General features: G+C 45.0%; 1 protein-coding gene across 2 annotated transcripts in view; it reads left to right on the plus strand.

Annotated features, from left to right (window-relative positions):
• ROBO4 (roundabout guidance receptor 4) overlaps positions 1-17,897 on the plus strand; it is a 969,314-nt gene that overhangs the window by 405,393 nt on the left and 546,024 nt on the right. For both annotated transcript variants that reach the window (XM_069614539.1, XM_069614540.1), the window contains exon 12: positions 2,310-2,352. In XM_069614539.1, the coding sequence (XP_069470640.1) occupies positions 2,310-2,352 (43 nt within the window). The remainder of the gene's footprint in view (positions 1-2,309; positions 2,353-17,897) is intronic.

Raw genomic sequence — 17,897 nt, forward strand, 5'->3', positions numbered from 1 at the left:
GAAAGTAGGAGGTTTACCTCAGGCTTTTTGCTAGAGGTAAAAACCTCCCCCTTCTGCCCATTTTCGGTGCTATTATCGCTGGTGCTATTTCCGCCAGCGCTATTACCACAAGTGGTACCACAAGTGGTGATAGCACTGAAAAGCCCCATAGAGCGCTATGCACTCAGAATAAATGGGGATTAGCAGTGCCACCACAAATGGGGATCCTACGCAAATTGCGCGGGACTGAGTTGCGGTAACGCTAATAGCATTGGTGGTATCCCAGCGCATTTACCGCCAGGATACCGCACAACTCGTGATGAGGCCCAATGTGTCTACCATTGTTTAGTCCCCACTCCCATAGAAGATATGCATTAGACCATGAAGCATGGGCGACACGGGATTGAGTACTATTTGGTGGATCATGTATGCGCCGGGAGGATAGCTGAGGGGCAACACGTTTGTTTTGGAAGTAAGATAACGCAGAGAAACACAAGTTTGAATCCAGGTCCTGCTCTCAGAGACTGGTCGGTGGTATTAAGCGCATCATGAAAGATTAATTAATTTAATTAGCTAATCAATGTAGAGGCTGACAGGAGGTTGCAGTATATCGGAGGCTGCGTGCTGGCGGGGTGACTTTCGGGATTGATGTAGTTTCATAAGCAAAAGGTGGGAGACAGGTATTACATGGCCTGCACAATTTCTCTTTTGGTGGTGGGAAGTTAACTTGCAGCTGGTGGTCTTAATTGGGACCCAGTGAGGGTTGGTGCAGATATATGACAAGCCAAATCTAATGAGTTGGGAGATGGTGGTGAGTGGAAATGGGGTCTAGTCAGCTTTTTAAGAGTGGCTTCAGATAAGGAAGAGACTTCCTTCAACTCTTAAAGCAGAACTGAGAAACCACTAGCAAAGATAGGAGTTGCATGGGTTGTCTTGCAGTTTGCACTGTATGATGAGTTAAAGGCCTACATAGGGACTTACTCTACAACTAACTGTTTGTGTGGAGGAAGCGGGTGAGCCTTACAGATGCTCAACTGCTTATTTGTGAGTGGGGTATAGGGGAACAGGAGGTCTAAGCAATCCTGTAAACACACTCAAAGTGTTTGCTACAGAGAGCACAGCTTTCCTGTTACAGAGCGTGCAATAATCTCTTGGTTTGAGCAGATTAGAGGTAGCTAGCAGGATCTAATTAGTCATGCCAGTGAGTGCCAGAAACCCCACAACTTCTGTAGTCATATGCTAAGAGATGGTAGGCAGCAGTGACAGTTTTACCAACCCTGTTCTGAGAAATGGAAATCCTTCAAGGTCCTGCAGTATTTTCAGTGGGTCCTGTTGATCCTAATGAGCCACGTATGTTGGTGGGTAAAGAGGACTTGTTCATTGTTTTGTATTGCCCTATTGTCCTGATGAACACCCTCTCACAAAGATGTTTCCATAAAGCTGAAACATGTACAGTTGATATGATGTAGATGTCTTCAACATTTACTGTTTCACTTGTATGTCACTATCATTTAGACATCGGAACAACACTTGATGAACCTCGCTCTAATTGCTTCACATCACCTTGGAATGCTTTTTGAATCTTTAATCATATTGGCATTTGGCAATTGCATTCATAAAATATTTAAGGGGATCACTGAATTTGTGTACACATGAGTACAGTTATGTGACCTTTTTCCTACCTCACCCGTGTGCGGTATTGAAAGAATCTGACTAACTTGAACCAGACACCCACCTGCTCCCCGGAGCTCTGTAACTTTCTTAAACCACTTAAACTAACCTTAACATTGGGATTATCGTATCATTTCTGCATCAAAACATTTCCAAACTGGTGTTCAACTGCTTTTTGATGGATCTATGTGATTTTAACGAATTCCAACACAGTGAATGCTTTTTACCGAACCCAAAACAATGGTAAAAATACTGAAATGTCTTTTTTTTGGGGGGGGTGGACCGAGCCCCATGTTTTTCTATAAGCCTAAACACACCCCAGACCCCATCCCCACCCCTGTTACCTTCTTACCCTACCCCCACATACCTTGTTACCAAATTTCTGTATTTGTTTCGTTGTTCATGTTTTCGGTAAAAAAGCATTTGCTGTAATGTATTCGGTAAAATCACTGGATACCCCTTTTGAAATTGCTCCATATGTCGCATACTGGGCTGGGACACCAAAAAGCTTTCACTTTTACACACTTATGATCCAGTTAATTAACTGCAACATATAGCCAGAACACAGGTGTGGTAAGTCATTAAATGTGTTTCAATATTGTGGCCACTGTTTCAACAGTAAAACAATAATATACATTTTTTTCTATTGCCACTTGTAGGTCTGTACAGCTATGCAAGTGAAGACACAATCATAAAGCACAGGTGGGTAAAATGTGTCATGATTCTGACTTTGTTAGTGAGACAAAAAGCTTGCTGCATGGGTAATACTTGTTCCTATTCTAGCTCCCAAAATATCACTGCTGGAAAGCCACTCAAGTACTGCTAGATGGTGTACATTATTTCCCAAACATGTGCTTCCTTCGGTTCTAATGTATGCAGCTATCTCCAGCACCCTTTTTAGGTCTGTCAAGGGAAAACTTTACCTCTCTGCCCGAGCTCTAGAAACAGTATTTAGCGGGTCCCTAATGTAAAGCATCTGCTCTGTGTCATAGTGTTTGCCATCGTGTTGTGGTGTAAGCCATTTTGTAGAAGCCAATGCAACTGTGTAAGTCTAGGTGGGAGTTGTGGAATGTTGATTTTATGGGTTTCTTTTATTCCATGCTGATTGATATATAGGTGTTTTCCACTTTTGTGCACCACTACTTTATTGCTTTTTCTGTTGTGCTTGGTGCATTGATGGTGTGTACACTTTTGTGCTGCATTACATGTTTTTGCTCTTATTATCAGAACCTGTATTTTATTCATCAATGGCTACCAGTGTTAGTGTGGTTCCAGAATATAATAGTGATGCTCCCAATCCTCAGCTGCTCCGTGATGTAGGAAATACTTTTCATTGGCCCATTGCATCTTACATAAAGCCATAGTTACACAGGTGCCATCTTGGAGTGGCAGGATATACCAGGTAATGCTATTGTTTACTTTACGTGTTAGCTCCATGATCATATTTCTATTCAGTGTCCTTTTGTGTTACATCTTTGAGTTGTGATACGTAACAACATATTATATGGGATGAATCGCTGAGTTCTGTAAGCGGAGTACGATTTTGCTCATTGCTTGCTGCTTTTGCAAGGCGGTGTAATTGTTTACATGGAGTTTTAGAAATATGCTGGTTTGGCGACTTAGTGTGCATTGCCTTTGTTAAAGCAGCTTGTGATATTCGTTCTCAATGTATTATAATGGACAGGCTTTTCCAATGTGGAATGAATTGGTAGGTGTCAATTTAGCACAATTTCTGAAAAATGTCAAACATAGCGCTACCGCGCTCATTCTCACATCACCGGACTTCCACTACATTTTCTACTCCTTCCTTGTATTGCTCACAGAAATGAAAAGACACAGAAGGTTGCAGAATAAATGGCGGGGGATGGGAAGGTGAACTGGCAGATTTATGAAGTCGCATCTTTGGGAATTCTCTTCCAGGGAAAATCTACAATAAGAAGTGTTTTCAAAGCCGTGGGAACAGCATTTTTTTCATTTTTTTTCAAATTAAACATTTGGTTTATTTCAAACCTTTTGTTTCATCTACTGTTAGGCGAAAGCCTTAGTTCCACCTAACAAATCATTGTGTCCAAATTCCATAAAGGAAGATAAAAAAAATAAAGGAACCAGAGATAGATCCATTCACATCCTCCATTTTCCTTCTCGTCAGATTGGATTCTTTCAAAATCTTTAAAATTGCTCCTAGGTTCCAGAATCAGAGAGAATACATTTGCAAATCCAAATAATAAGCCACTTTTGCCATACAGGGGGAGCTATACCAAGCAACCTTCCCTTTAACTTTATAAAGCCTGACAAGCTGGCAGCTGGCGCTTCCAAGGCTTAATCTTTCTTGAGTTCACTTTGCGTCAGCTGCCATGTTCTTTAAGGGAAAGAGTGCGCACATACATGCCATCTTCTACTGATTGTTGTCTACTATGTGTGTCCTCCATCCACACTGCTTCCAATGCTATTGGCCAAAACCCCCTATCTTTTCAGCAATATTCACCCTTATGTGGCCACTTGTCAGTGGATCCCATACTTTTGAACACAATAGTAATCGATTCTGGTGCTTCCGTGCATAAGAGCAATGCTTCCTAAGAGCAAGTCTGACATTTCACAGACATCCAGCGTGGTGTCCAATCGGAAAGACCCTTGGATTTTATAGATGTTTTAGCTACTTTCTTTTGTGGTGTTTCTCCTATTGCGCTTGCTTAATGGCTTTACAGTCTTTGGTGGAACTGGAGGGTATGGCAAGTGGGCGTGAGAAAGAGGACTCATCATCTGACCCAGACTGTGTTCTTCTAAGGAGAAATGAGCGAGTGGGCAGCAGTTTAGCTGTTGCATTCACGAGAGCCACTCTTCATGCAGCGAGCCGAGATTGCTAATTGACACGTCTTAGTGGCACTAACAAAGCAGCTCCTCAGATCTCCTAACCGCAAGGCTTTTTAGGTTCTATCTAGCTGTAATAAAATATTGTCCCTCAAATCACCTGTCCACCTCACACCAGGCCCTTAATTTGGTATCCTATGTTCTTACACTGTGTCTGCATTCATATCCTGTGTATTTTAGCAATTGTGAGTGTAAAATTGTGTCCGTGAGTGAATAAGTAAGTGGATCAGTGAGTGAGTCAGCCAGTGAGTCATGAGTCCACACTTATTTAAAAACTTTGCTGGGTCCACAGCTCCTAACTACTGAACTATCTATTAAATGCTTTGAGGTGTAAATGATCACTGCGTGAGTATTTTGTATAGAGTGGCACCTGCTGTAACGTCAATTTCTACATTGTGGTAGATTGCACTTGTAGAGGAGGTCCCAGACATGGCCTGCACCCCTGCCCCCCCATTATGATGCACCAGGAGCGTACTCGCCAAGGTATGTGACGTATGAGGAGCAAATGAACCAACAAAGAGCTGCGTTGGGACTCTGCCCAGTGTACATCAGAAGAGCCGTACCTGTTGAAGCACCCATAACCAGACAACCAGGGCTGCACATTACCCTCTTAGACAACCATACCAGCAGCTGAGATGAAATGAAGAGTACCTACAGACGATCCACGAAGAAACCCAAAGAGCCTTAATGGAAGGCCAGTGGAAATAATACAAGGACCTGGACAGACTTGCAAATGAACGAAACCGGCTATTGAAGATAGCACGCCAGTGCAAGTAACTATGAAAATAGATGTAATAGACACAGGAAAGAGACGATGTTAAAACGTAAGGAAACGTTGCTGTGAGTCAAGATGGAAGCAACCAACCAACCAGTTAATGCGTGTAAATAGGCTTGAAACGCAGCTAAGAAACGATACTGCTTGCAATGCTTAGTAGAAGAATAGAGCGGCAAGCGCCAACCATATATCTACCTCAATAAGGCGCATTATAAAAGTGCGACTCCATTTTGTAAAGCAGAACCAAACTCAGGCTGCATGGGGCCATCAGGGCCGAGATTCATATTCCAGCTAAAGCCAGAAGGGAAGAGCAGAATCAAAACTCAGCATGGAGCAGCTCATGCCGGGGAAATCGAGGTCAACCAGAGAAGGGGAGAACGTCAGTTAACAAGAATCAAAACTTCCTAGCATACGAGCCTGCCCCGTGAAGGTCAAACAAAATAAGGGAGGCCTAGACAGGTGGTGAGGCCTAAGTAGAATTAAATACACTAAAAGCTGGAAACTGAAGCAGATTCATGGTGAACAGACACGTGACCAGCCGAGCACAAGGAGGCACTAACGTCTGATGTCACCCAGAACCCGAGGATGCCATAACTTTTCTTGATAAGAGGCTACAGTTTCGAGGCCATACCCAGCCAACTAATTGACACATAGCCCAAAGATACTAATTGATAGAAAGGAGGCAGGGTGAATCCTAGGGCACAAGGCACCTGGGTGTCCATTCTGCTAATTAAAAGTAGAGATTTACGTCTAAGGGTGTAACCTGCCCAATCACAATAGACCAAGTTATCTAGGGTCCTATAGATTGTAGAATCAATGGGATGTCATAGTTGTCATGACGTCTATCACGCATGATGTAGAGGGTTGGACATAGACACCCACCCAATAAGAGTTATCCAATCCGCATGCTCAGTTACCGTATACAGATATAGCACCTATACTTAAGTTACCTTTCCTGACAAATTATATTGCATGACAAGTTTTGTAGAGTTAGACGTCAATGATGACGAGTTTTATGTATAAAAGTTGCTGTTCAACTGAAGTTCGAGGAAGTCGGAGTGAGACAGGCGATCACAAGGATGCTGATTTCCAATTGTTTCCCTGTTTGATGTACTTGTCATTAAACGAACTTCCCTTTGCCAAACCACTGAGTCCTCCTTATTGAGTCGTGTTGGAGTAAGTGAATCCTGCACCCCCATTCCTCACATGGTGCAGCTATCTTGTCTTACAAGTACTAGAGGGTGAGCACTGGCCTATGGGCCCGTCAGTGGATATCTCATCCTCTTTTACACTTGGTAGTATGAGGATGGTTTCGGCCATCGATCATCGATTATTGATTATTGATTATTGATTATGTAATTTTAAGACACCCATAGACCGACGGCACAAAGTAACTCTAGGCCTTCGGCAATATCACAAGTCCTTTCGCCATTCTGGCTGAGTAGACTGAGAAGCTTCCCGTGGACAATGATAGCATGAGTCCATAAAAAATCAGCAGTAGGTCTGAAGGAACCTGCTTTTCCAAGCATAACTCTTCTCATTCCCACGGGCAGCCAATAGGACGAAAAGACCGCAAGAGGCTGAAGAGGAACGGGCGGTGATCCCGAAGCTCCAGAGAGGAAAAAGATGAGATCGGTGAGTGAAACAATAAACTTGTTACTTTGGCAAATGTCTTGTTTTCATTGGAACAAATAAGGGAAAGGTAACAACGGAGGGTGGCGGAGAAAAAATTCAATAGTCAGAAGTAGAAATGACTGTATATATATATATATATATATAAGGGGTTAATGACTCGAGTATAAGATAAAAACGTAAGGTTACCCGGGGGGGCACCCGAGAGAAAAACGTAAGGTTACCGGGGGGCACCCGAGAGAAAAATGTAAGGTTACTGGGGGGGCACCCAAGAGAAAAACGTAAGGTTACCGGTGGGGCACCTGAGAGAAAAACATAAGGTTACCGTGGGGGCATCCGAGAGAAAAAGTTAAGGTTACCGGGGGGCACCCGAGAGAAAAACGTAATGTTTCCAGGGGGCACCCAAGAGAAAAACGTAAGGATTCGCCTTGTTCCTGTGCTTTAATACAGCAGTCAGAAGAAATGTGAACCCAGAGCCCATATAAAAGGGGACAATTAGACTACAGTGACGATTAAAGACGGCACAAATGGGGTTTGTTTAGACCCCATGGCGGGGTATTAATTAGAAGGCAGGTATATGTGTGTCCAGCTGGTGTCCGTCTAGTCTGTCAAGTGTCGGTCTTATGTGTTCTGTTGTATGTTGAATGTAAGAAGAAAAGTATCAGTGACTGTTTTCAATGAAATATTGGTTTTACGCGATTCCGTAATTGAGAGAATTGCCAATGGATCGTTATTCTTTAGTAAATTGAGAGTATAACATTTGGTGGGAAAAGATTTGATTGGAGCTCGCGTATTTGGTGCTTGCTCATACTATTGTAAGGATAAAAACTGCATAAATATTGTTGGTGACGAAATTAAGATGGAGGAGGTTACCCCACTTGCGCATCTGTGTAAGCAGTTACCCAAACATGCACCTAAACCTAAAAAATACAGCACAGAGTGGGTTAAGGGTACCGACCACAAGATGTTCATGCCTTGGCCACAGAATGGTCCCTATCTAAAGCCGTCTTACAACACATGACGACTTATCTACATGCCACTTACACAGGCAAAACATTGGAGAAACGCCTCGCTGTTCTAGAACTGTGGAAAATGTTTGAACAAACGAAGGAGGAAGAACCACCCACAGACTGGATATTAAACGTATGCACGGAGGGGGGTGAGACGCCTACCATGCCACCAGCCCCGCCTGAGCCAGTCATCAAGGGAAGTAAGTCAGAGGGACTCTACCTGCTGAGATAACTAAAGGCAGCCACGGGGTACAGCAACCCTGTATATGAGTCACCTACGTACAGTAGTGACGTAATAAAGGAGAACGAGCAGGAAATTAATCTTGCCAAAGAGGCGCGATAATGATGAAGGGAAGGACCAGGCACCTCTCGTTAGGGAGAGAGAGGGAAAGAAATGGAAAAGGAGTGAAAATAGAACAGATGAGATAGCAGATGAGATAGCATTCGCGAAAGACGAATGGATGGGAGGTCAGATATTGCTGAAACTTGTTGGAAAAGGAAGTGATGGTATAAGGCCGAGAGAGAGGTCTGATGAGGTACAGAGAAAGGAAAAAGAGAAGGAAATGAATATGAGGGATGAAAGGATAAGAATGAAGGATATTCTGAGGCGAGAGCAACTATATTGTGAAGAGCAAGAGAAACAGCTTGTTCGCAAACAGAAGGCAGCCTATACCAGCACAGACAGGATAAGCAAAAGTTGGAGGAAGTTAGAAGGGCAAAGGAATGTAGAGATGAAAGGATGAGGGAAGTAGATAAGGCTAGAGAAGAAGCGAGTAAGCGCAAAGAAATAAATGAGGAATTAGAACGTAAGCGCAGACAGAGGGCACGAGACCTTGAATATTTGGAGCGGGAAGTCAAAAAACCCAATCCTGTTGTAGAGTGGGAGGACATAGAAGAATTCTTTCCTGCAAATGACCCGGTACCAGGTACGAGTGGGGCAAATATTGAGGATAACTTCGATACCAGAAGCATCGGGGAAACGATTGACAAAATATACGATGAGATGGGGCTGGAACAGCTATCCCATGGGGGAAGGGAAAATGAACGCTTAGAGAACACTCAGCTATATGACACTGAGGATGTCACTCGAAGTAGTGGGAGCAGGGGACTGTCCCTAGACAGGCTGGAGATTGGGCAGAATGAAGAAGATGCAAGGAGTTGCGTAAACTGGGAACAATCAGAATCCGACTCCGGTGGGGAGAGGGAGGACGAGGCACATGAAGGAGGGAGACGGCACGAAAGGCGGCTCCCAGGGAACCAAGGGGTACAATGGTCAGACGCTAGCGAGTCCACAACTGGGACACCAAAGTCATCAAGCAGCCCGGCCGACATTAAGGAATACCCCACGGTCGGAGGAGGGTGGCAGCACCAGCCTATGCAGACAGATTTAGGGCATTGCCAGGTAGAAGGCAATGCGGGAATGTTACCCCAGCCATAGACAGGAGAGCTAGGGGAAAGAGAAGGAAGACTGCACATTCCAATTCCCACTGTTAGAAAAGGGGGGAGCAAGACCACAATATATTCCATGGCCACACATGGACCGAGAAAACCTGAAAAACAAGCTTCCAATGCTGACATCGGGAGCCGGGAAGTGGATACATGAGTTAGAGAAAATGACAGGGGGCGACACCTTAGCTATAGGGGACATTAAGGGCCACCTGATTGCCATACTTGGTGAAAGGACAGACGATGTATGGAAACGGGCTGGGTACCCTCGAGTAACCACAATTGACACTTCCCATGACGGAGCGCCATTTAACATTTGAAGAGCAGCAGTGTGGAAAGTGCTACGAAAGCTTTACCCTGACACTTCCAATATGGGAGCTATAATGACATGAAAAATGAAAGAATCAGAGGATCCGTTGATTTATATCCAGAATTTTCAAGACGCTTGGGTGCTCGAAACACATGAGTCTTGGACGAAATCTATCCCTGTATTCTACCACATATTATGCCAGGGGTTGTCTGAACTGGTACAAAAGCAGCTCAAGAAATTAGTAGGAGTAGAAGCTAAACCCTGGGCCGAAATACAGTTGACAACTGCGCACTACTGCAGATTGTTGCAAGAGAAAAAACAGAAAAAAGAGGCAACTCGTAAGGGTGAGGAGGCAAAGCTGGTGCAAAAGAAACTCTCAAAGTATGCCGTCGAGGGAGCCATGCTGACAAACCCAGCTGAACCAAGCACGCAATCAGCAGCTAACTCATCCCAGCATAACCAGGTTAACGCGGGATTTTACCCGAGAGGTAGGGGTTTCGGAGGAAGAGGATGGCAGAGTAACCAGGGTGGGTTTTCGAGGTAACCAAGGTGGATTTCAAAATGTGCAGATGGGCAGTCCAGCCACGTCAGATGGACAGATGGCCCGACCACCACCAGTGTGTTGGCTATGCAGAATAACAGGACATCGGGCGCGTATGTGTAGAATCCAAGGCGTATGGCAAAATGGCCAAGGAATGGGAACAGGCATGGTGAACCAGCCTGCCGTCCCGCACCAGGGCGGTGCACAAAATCACACAGTGCAGCAGCAGACATCAGGCTTGCAGCAAGGTGCGCAGCAAGTGGTTCAACCCTCAAACATGGGGAACCCGCCATATGGACATTCCCAGCAGGCACCGCAGCAAATGCCTCAGGGCACTAACTCCGGAGGGGGAGACAACCCTGGAAATGGGGGAAATCCACAGGCATACAGTGGGCCGAACTTATATATGAAATAGGACAGCTCACGGGGGACTCTGATGTGCTCTATCCTATCAGTGACACCAGACCCTAATAGGGAACCCAGGGTGAATGTCGTCATAGGGGGCAGAGAATATTCCTTCTTAGTTGACACGGGTGCAACGCGCTCGTGCATACGAGAAGGCAGCAGGTTTTCCTTGTCCAGAGAGGCCATAGATACTCAGAGTTTCACGGGAGCTCACAGTCTCACAGGAGTTCCCTTTACAGATGCGCTCACAGTCTCTGTAGGAGAGTGCGAAATGAATGTACCCTTATTGCATTCACGACAGACCCCAGTTAACATCCTGGGTCGGGACTTGATGACAAAGTTGAATATGACAATTCCATTTACCGAGAATGGTATAGTGTGCTCCACTCCAGGAATGCATTATTCAAACATATGCAAAATGATTAGAGCATACTCAGGAAGCATAGCCATGAGAGCTGCACCCTTAGAACCAGAAGTATTCGCATATGGAGTGCGGGTGCTCATGGCGGGATTGCCAGGCCTCGTGGATAAAACCATGAGAACTGCTGATGAGTTCCTATTTAGACCAAGAATACCTATGCACGAAGAGGAGGGACAAGTATTTCCCTTAATGATACAATCTGCTGCAGTGCGAGGGAAAGTGGTATTGGTTGAAGGATATGACGACGAAGGGAGACAATGGTGCACGATTATCGCCATCGAAGAAGGATACAGAGTGACCAATGTCACCAATGACGATCTGTTCGAAGAACACCATGAACTAGAAGAGACAAGGGTGGAAGTGAGTCTCACCTTTTGGGTCAAAATGATCAAACGGGAAGTGCCACAAAGAATGATGTTGGCACTGATACGTCCAGAATACTTTGATGATGACAGGGCCCAAGTACCCGTAACAGTATGTACTACAGGGCCTTATGACGTAGGCCTCTTGAAGAGGGCAGGTGAAGTAAAAGTTATATTGAAACCAGGAGCAGTTTTACCAAGAGCGCGACAATATCCCATGTCCAGAGAAGCAGATGAAGGGATTGCGAGGACGATTTCTGTCATGATGGAACAGGACATCCTAGTGACGTCAGAATCACCTTGCACCACAGTGATTTACCCCGTCAAAAAATCAAAGGGAGGGTCTTGGCATTTGATCCAAGATTTAAGGGCATTAAACGATATTGTTGAAGCCGAGTTCCCTCTAGTCCCTAACCCATCTACAATTCTATGCAACATACCTACTGAGGCAAAATATTTCACGGTGATCGATTTGAAAAATGCTTTTTTCTCTATCCCGTTGCACCGTGATTTGCAAGACCTGGCGTTGTTTACTTTCAGACAAATGCGTCTGAAAAGCACGAGATTGCCACAGGGGTATTGTGAGTCTCCGTCTATCTTCAATAGAGTCCTGCAAATGGACCTAAGCAATATTGCAGTAGACAGTGTTGTCTTGCAGTATGCAGATGACATTCTGATCTACAGCACCACTGAAGAGCAATGCAGGCGTGACTCTGTCCAACTACTGACTATACTGGCTGAGAAAGGATATAAGGTCGACAAGGAGAAGTTGCAATACTGTCAACAAGAGGTACTGTACATAGGCCAGCTAATCTCCCACGATGGGAAAAAGATAACCCCAGAAAGAGCTGAAGTTATCATGAACATGGCTAAGCCGCTCACGATAAAACAAATGCAGAGCTTCCTAGGCCTGTGCAATTAATTCAGAGCATGGGTCTTCGATTACAGCTCGTATACCAAGCCCTTGCTTCAGGCTCTGAAGAAAGCCCAGGCGACAAAGGAAACAGTCGAATGGACTGAGACAATGGAAAAGGGGTTTGCAGAACTCAAGGGGGTGATTTGTAAGGCCCCAGATTTAGGGATTCCAAATTACGCAGAGAAATTCTACCTGTTTTTACATACTGATGGAAATTTTATGACGGCAGTACTCGCTCAGCGAACCTCATTGGGGTATAAGGCCCTAGCGTATTACAGTGGGAGTCTGGACCCAGTAATGAGAGGCCACTTCCCATGCGAACAAAATCTCGCTGCCGCCGCATTTGCCATCAAGAAGGCAGCATCCATAGTGATGGGGTGCTCCATGACTTTGTTTGTTGAGCACTCATTATTCGCTATACTAGAAAAACCAAAGGGAACGCTGACATCTCAGAGAGCATCCACATATGAGGTGATTACCTCTAACCCATTGATCAAAATAGTTTAAAGTAAAACTGTGAATCCAGCCACGTTCATAGCTGAACCAGAGGGAGAATCTATACATGACTGTACAAATTACGAGGAATTCTACAATGAAATCCCCAGGGTAAAAGAAAATGCCCTGGCAGGTGGTGAGATCGTGATCATTGATGGTTCTTCGAGAATTGATCAAGAAGATGGACAAAGATATACAGGCGTTGCAGTAATAAAACACATGGCAAACGGAGAATTCCAAGTACTCGTTAGTGCACGAATACCATCTCATTATTCAGCACAGGCTGCAGAATTATTGGCGTTGATACTCGCTATTGAGAATCATGCAGACCAGGAAGTTACAGTGTACAGTGACTCTGCCTATGTGACGTCCGCAGTGCATGCAGGACTAGCGTGCTGGAAAAGGAGGGGCTACCTCCGAGCAGACGGCACACCAGTACAGCACGCAGCCTTATTGGACAGGCTGATTAAGGCACTACAGCTCCCAGTGGGCATAGCGGTCGTGAAATGCGCCGCCAACACCAAAGGGACGGATTTCATGTCACGTGGTAATCATGAAGCAGACACGGAAGCCAAGCATATGGCATCGAAGAGCGAAACGATCATGGACGTGGAAGTGGCACGTACCCATGAGAGTATGATGGCAGCATAAGCCACACCTGAGGCCTATAGCAGAATGGGGCAGACTCAGTTAATGGAGCTACAAGGGGAGGCACCTCAGGAGGAAAACAATTTGTGGAAACATCGAGGGTGCTCCTTAAGCCCCTCTGATGGGTTGTGGAGGCAGGGCAGCACTGGTAAACCAGTAATGCCTGTCGCCCTACTGAAACTAGCATTGGAGCAATTGCACTACCCTATACATATGACAAAAGAAAATTTTGGTGCAATGCTCGCAGAAGACGGGTTTACACTGAATTTAGCAGCGCATGTTGCATTTTTTATGATGAACTGCATTATCTGCAAGCAATTCACTGCTGGGCACACATTAAAAGTTGTGAGAGGAGTTATCCTCCGGCCCATTGGGCCGTTCCAGCACTTGCATATCGACTATGTCGACATGATTCAAGTGTGCAATGGGTACAGGTATTTAATTGTGGTGGTGTGTCCATTCTCTAGATGGATAGAAGCAGGTCCCTGTACACACCCAGAAGCTAACTGTGCTGCCAAATTTCTGGTGAGGGAAGTGTTCCCGAGATTGGGGGTGTGCGAGGTAATGAGGTTAGATAATGGGGCTCACTTTGTCAATTCAGTGTTCGAGCATATCAGCTTGTTGCTTGGTATAAAGCACAAGTTCTCGTCGGCGTATCATCGGGAGGGGAATGGAATATGTGAACGGCTCAACGGCTTGTTAAAAGAGAGGATAGCCAAGCTGAAACTCACATTAAAAAAGGGATGGCTGCACTGTCTACCACTGGCATTGTATGCATTTCGGAACCAAACAGGCTCCGACCATCATCTCACGCCAAATGAGTCACAGGCAGAAGGATGAGGACCCCTCTTACCCGCTGAGATAGAGCTACATGTGATGCCAAGCCAACGAGAGAGGTCTTGGGGACAGAGATGCAGGATTACTTGAACTGTATGACATCCAGCATCTGTGTCATTTCAGGCCAGCTGCAGCGACGGCGAAAAGGGTGCAGCACAGTACAAAATACAACAGGAAGTGCTGAAACAGGCACCGCGCAAGGTTTATGTGCGCCTCTCGTCTTCCCTGGTGATGCTGTACTTATAAGGAACTTCACAGGAAAGAGGTGGGATGAGCCACGATTTAATGGCCCTTTCATCGTGGAGGGCTGCACTCTGTCGGCCATCAAGCTTCAAGGAAGGAGGGCGTGGCTCTTCCTAAATGACATCAAACCATACATAGCGGAGAACCCTCCAACTGCATCTAACCATGAAGAAACCACAGACAACGGGGAAGAACCTCAGCACATGCAGACAAGATCCATGGCGTGAAGAAGGACGCATGAGCAGCAACATAAAGGCAAGAGAACTCTGTTTTAAAATTGTGGCCTTTTAACTGAACATTTCCTAAGCTCAGAGAAGGATGATAAACAACAATAATACGGACACTCTGTGCACCACAGTTGCAGGGTCAAGAGAAGCGCATCCAAGGCCACAACAAAGTTGATAAAACGAATTGTAAAATCACATTGCTCAAGCAGTATAAAGAATCAAGACTCTGATAGACTGCGAATAAGACATTTTTCTGAGAGCGTACCACAGCGTCCTGAGGCAACCAGTGTCGAGACTTTGTTTACAGAACTTATGGTACCTACTAGCAGAGACCTCAAGTGGGATGTGCTCACATATCTCCAGTTAGTGGTGATATCATATCCGTCACTCATAGGGAGAGAAACCAGTGTCAGAGACTTTGTTCAAGATCCTGCCAACAAGGAAGTAATCCGGCAACTACTGACCGTCACCACGGAAGCCTTCACCGAGCTGCCCGAGCACAGTGAAGAGGACACAAATGCTTCCACCACAGGTAGACATTGATGAACTCACCTTCACACTGTTCTTCCAAATAACAGAGAAGTGCCCGGCACTTATCAGAACTACCACAGACACACGCACTTTTATCAGAGACCCAAGGAACTTACCACAACTGAACCAGCTGTGGACTAAACTAAATAACCTGGTGGCAATCCACGCAGCAGGAAAGTGCAGAGACTGTTCAAGTCAAAAGAAAAACTTGTGATCAGGACTCAGCAAAACAAAACAAATGTCCCTGTCACCCGAAGACACATGGCTGGCACACAACGTCCTGTTCAGACTGGTCACAGACTATCCAGAAATGGTGGGAAGGCCTACTGATGTTGTCGTCATCACCTTCCTCAGAGATCCAGCCAACGTCCCACACATGGGCACACTCCTCCACGGCATCATGCTCCAGGTAGAGCTATCTAACTTCCAGCGAGAATACCTTAGGAGGTTCCAATTAAACTTTCTGCCGTGGGACAGATTGTGGAGACAGAGAGTCAGTGCTTTATCTTTCCACCGTGAGACAGATCGTGGAGACAGAGAGTCAGTGCTTTATCTTTCCGCCGTGGGACAAATTGAGAAGAGCGGAAAACGAGAACTCCACCATCTTGTTTTTCTTTTTTCTTTTTTCTATTTTTTCCTATTTTTATTTTTTTATTTTGTATTTTTCATGTTCATTTTCATTTTTATCTTTTTTCATTTTTTCAACATTTTATTTTTGTGTGATTTTTAGCAGTTCCATCTTTTCATTCCTTCGTATTGAACAGGTCCCAGCATGTCCTCAGGACCAAAGTAAATTTGAGGAGTGCACTGGGATTTTACCTATTGAAGATATGCATAATGAATGTGATGTGCCAAAGATGCTAGCCTAACCTTTTTCCATAGTCTAGCAAGGGAACTGTACTCCACACCCAGAAACTACCGTCATCACCCGCAAGAGGGGGGACACTCGAGAAGCACTCATCACTTTAGTAATTCACGAACCCTTGAGCAACGAAATCAGAGTGATAAAAATAATGTAACGCTGATAATAGACTAATGTTTGACATGGAAGCCCAGAACAGTAACTTGGTTCTACCGCCAGCAGAGGGGCGCCCCCACTTCCCTGGAAGAAAATGCTGCCAGCTGTTTTATAGATCTGTTATGTCTATATGCATAGTAATCATCATTGTGTTTCTGTCATTGACCATCAGAACTGTATTTTTTATCGGTGCACAAAGCACCCCAATTTCAGTGCACCCTCCTGATAATGAACGCATGGGTCCCACGAAAGCACCCAGCCCCTATATAATTATCCCAGTTCCAAGAAAACCTGATGGTGAAGTAAACACACTAAAATTGAATGTAATTAAAGGTGATTTTCACACATTTAAGGTAACAAATGAAAAGGAAAATTGGAGACAGGGTCAGCACGGAATGAATGAAAATGTAGCACTGACCACTCCACGCACTCACACACTGAATGCACACAAACAATGGCATGTTTCAATGGCTACAGGTCCTCAAACGAAGGCAACAGAGAAAACAAGACTGCCTGCCGAACAACCCGTTCCAGAAAATAGTAGAAGTAACCAAGAAGAACCAAGGGAGAAACCAAAGAGAGAGGGCATAGCAAAATCCCTCAAAAGAACAGAAGTAGCCACAAAGGAACTCACAGAGAAAACACAAATGCTGATGGATTATTTGTTCCCATTCATAGCCAGAGCAAAGAAACTGCACCAGGAGCTGATAAATAGAACTACAGAGACTATAACAGCAAGCACGCCAGCTCCAACGCAAGGAGCAAATACCAGGCCCACGACACAGCCACGCGTTGGGGAGTCGGTGAGTAAATGGTGGCCAGAGAACATCTATGAAAATTTAAAAAAGGAAAGGAAAAGAAATGCAAAACCTTCTCCTACCACAGCGATACAGGTAATGAAACCTGCTCTTCAAACAAGCATGCCCAAGAATCCTCCAGCAAGAAAGAGTCATATAGATGCATTTAGAGACGTGGTTATAGCTAACTACAAAAGGACGTTGAGGATCAAGAGAAACCCACATGAAGGCAAAAATGAACTCAATGATTACCTGGACAGCACAGCCCATCTCAAAAACAACATATGGTACCAACACATGAAGGAAGTAGGACGAAGGCAATCAGAAGGAGAATGTTTCATCTGTGCTCTCCTACCGTACAGCATGGGAAAATCCAAGATCTTTGTGGCAGTGGAAATTTTCCCCACAGCACACTGTATGTCACACGTGGCAATGTGTAACACCACAGGACAATTTATGGGAAGACACGCCTCACTAATATGGGCCACCGAGAAGGATTACCCAGGTGAAGATGGCTACATCCAGGATATTAAAACAAGAAACAGGGCGCATACCATGAATCACGTGATCAGATACGAGTATCGTGACGTCAAAAGATCAGGAACACGATGGGTAATAAACCCGAGATTGAACATTTGAGGAAAAACTGCAAAAGAGGCTCAAATCTGGAAGAACAGGGGCTACATGCAGATCTGGGGAACAGTGGTTTCCCCAAACGGATGGGAAGAAGGAGTAGTAATCTGCCGAGCATGGATGGTCCTCAGA

This window comes from Ambystoma mexicanum, chromosome 9, assembly GCF_040938575.1.
Source record: "Ambystoma mexicanum isolate Mex_15411 chromosome 9, UKY_AmexF1_1, whole genome shotgun sequence".
In the NCBI taxonomy this organism is placed as follows: domain Eukaryota; kingdom Metazoa; phylum Chordata; class Amphibia; order Caudata; family Ambystomatidae; genus Ambystoma; species Ambystoma mexicanum.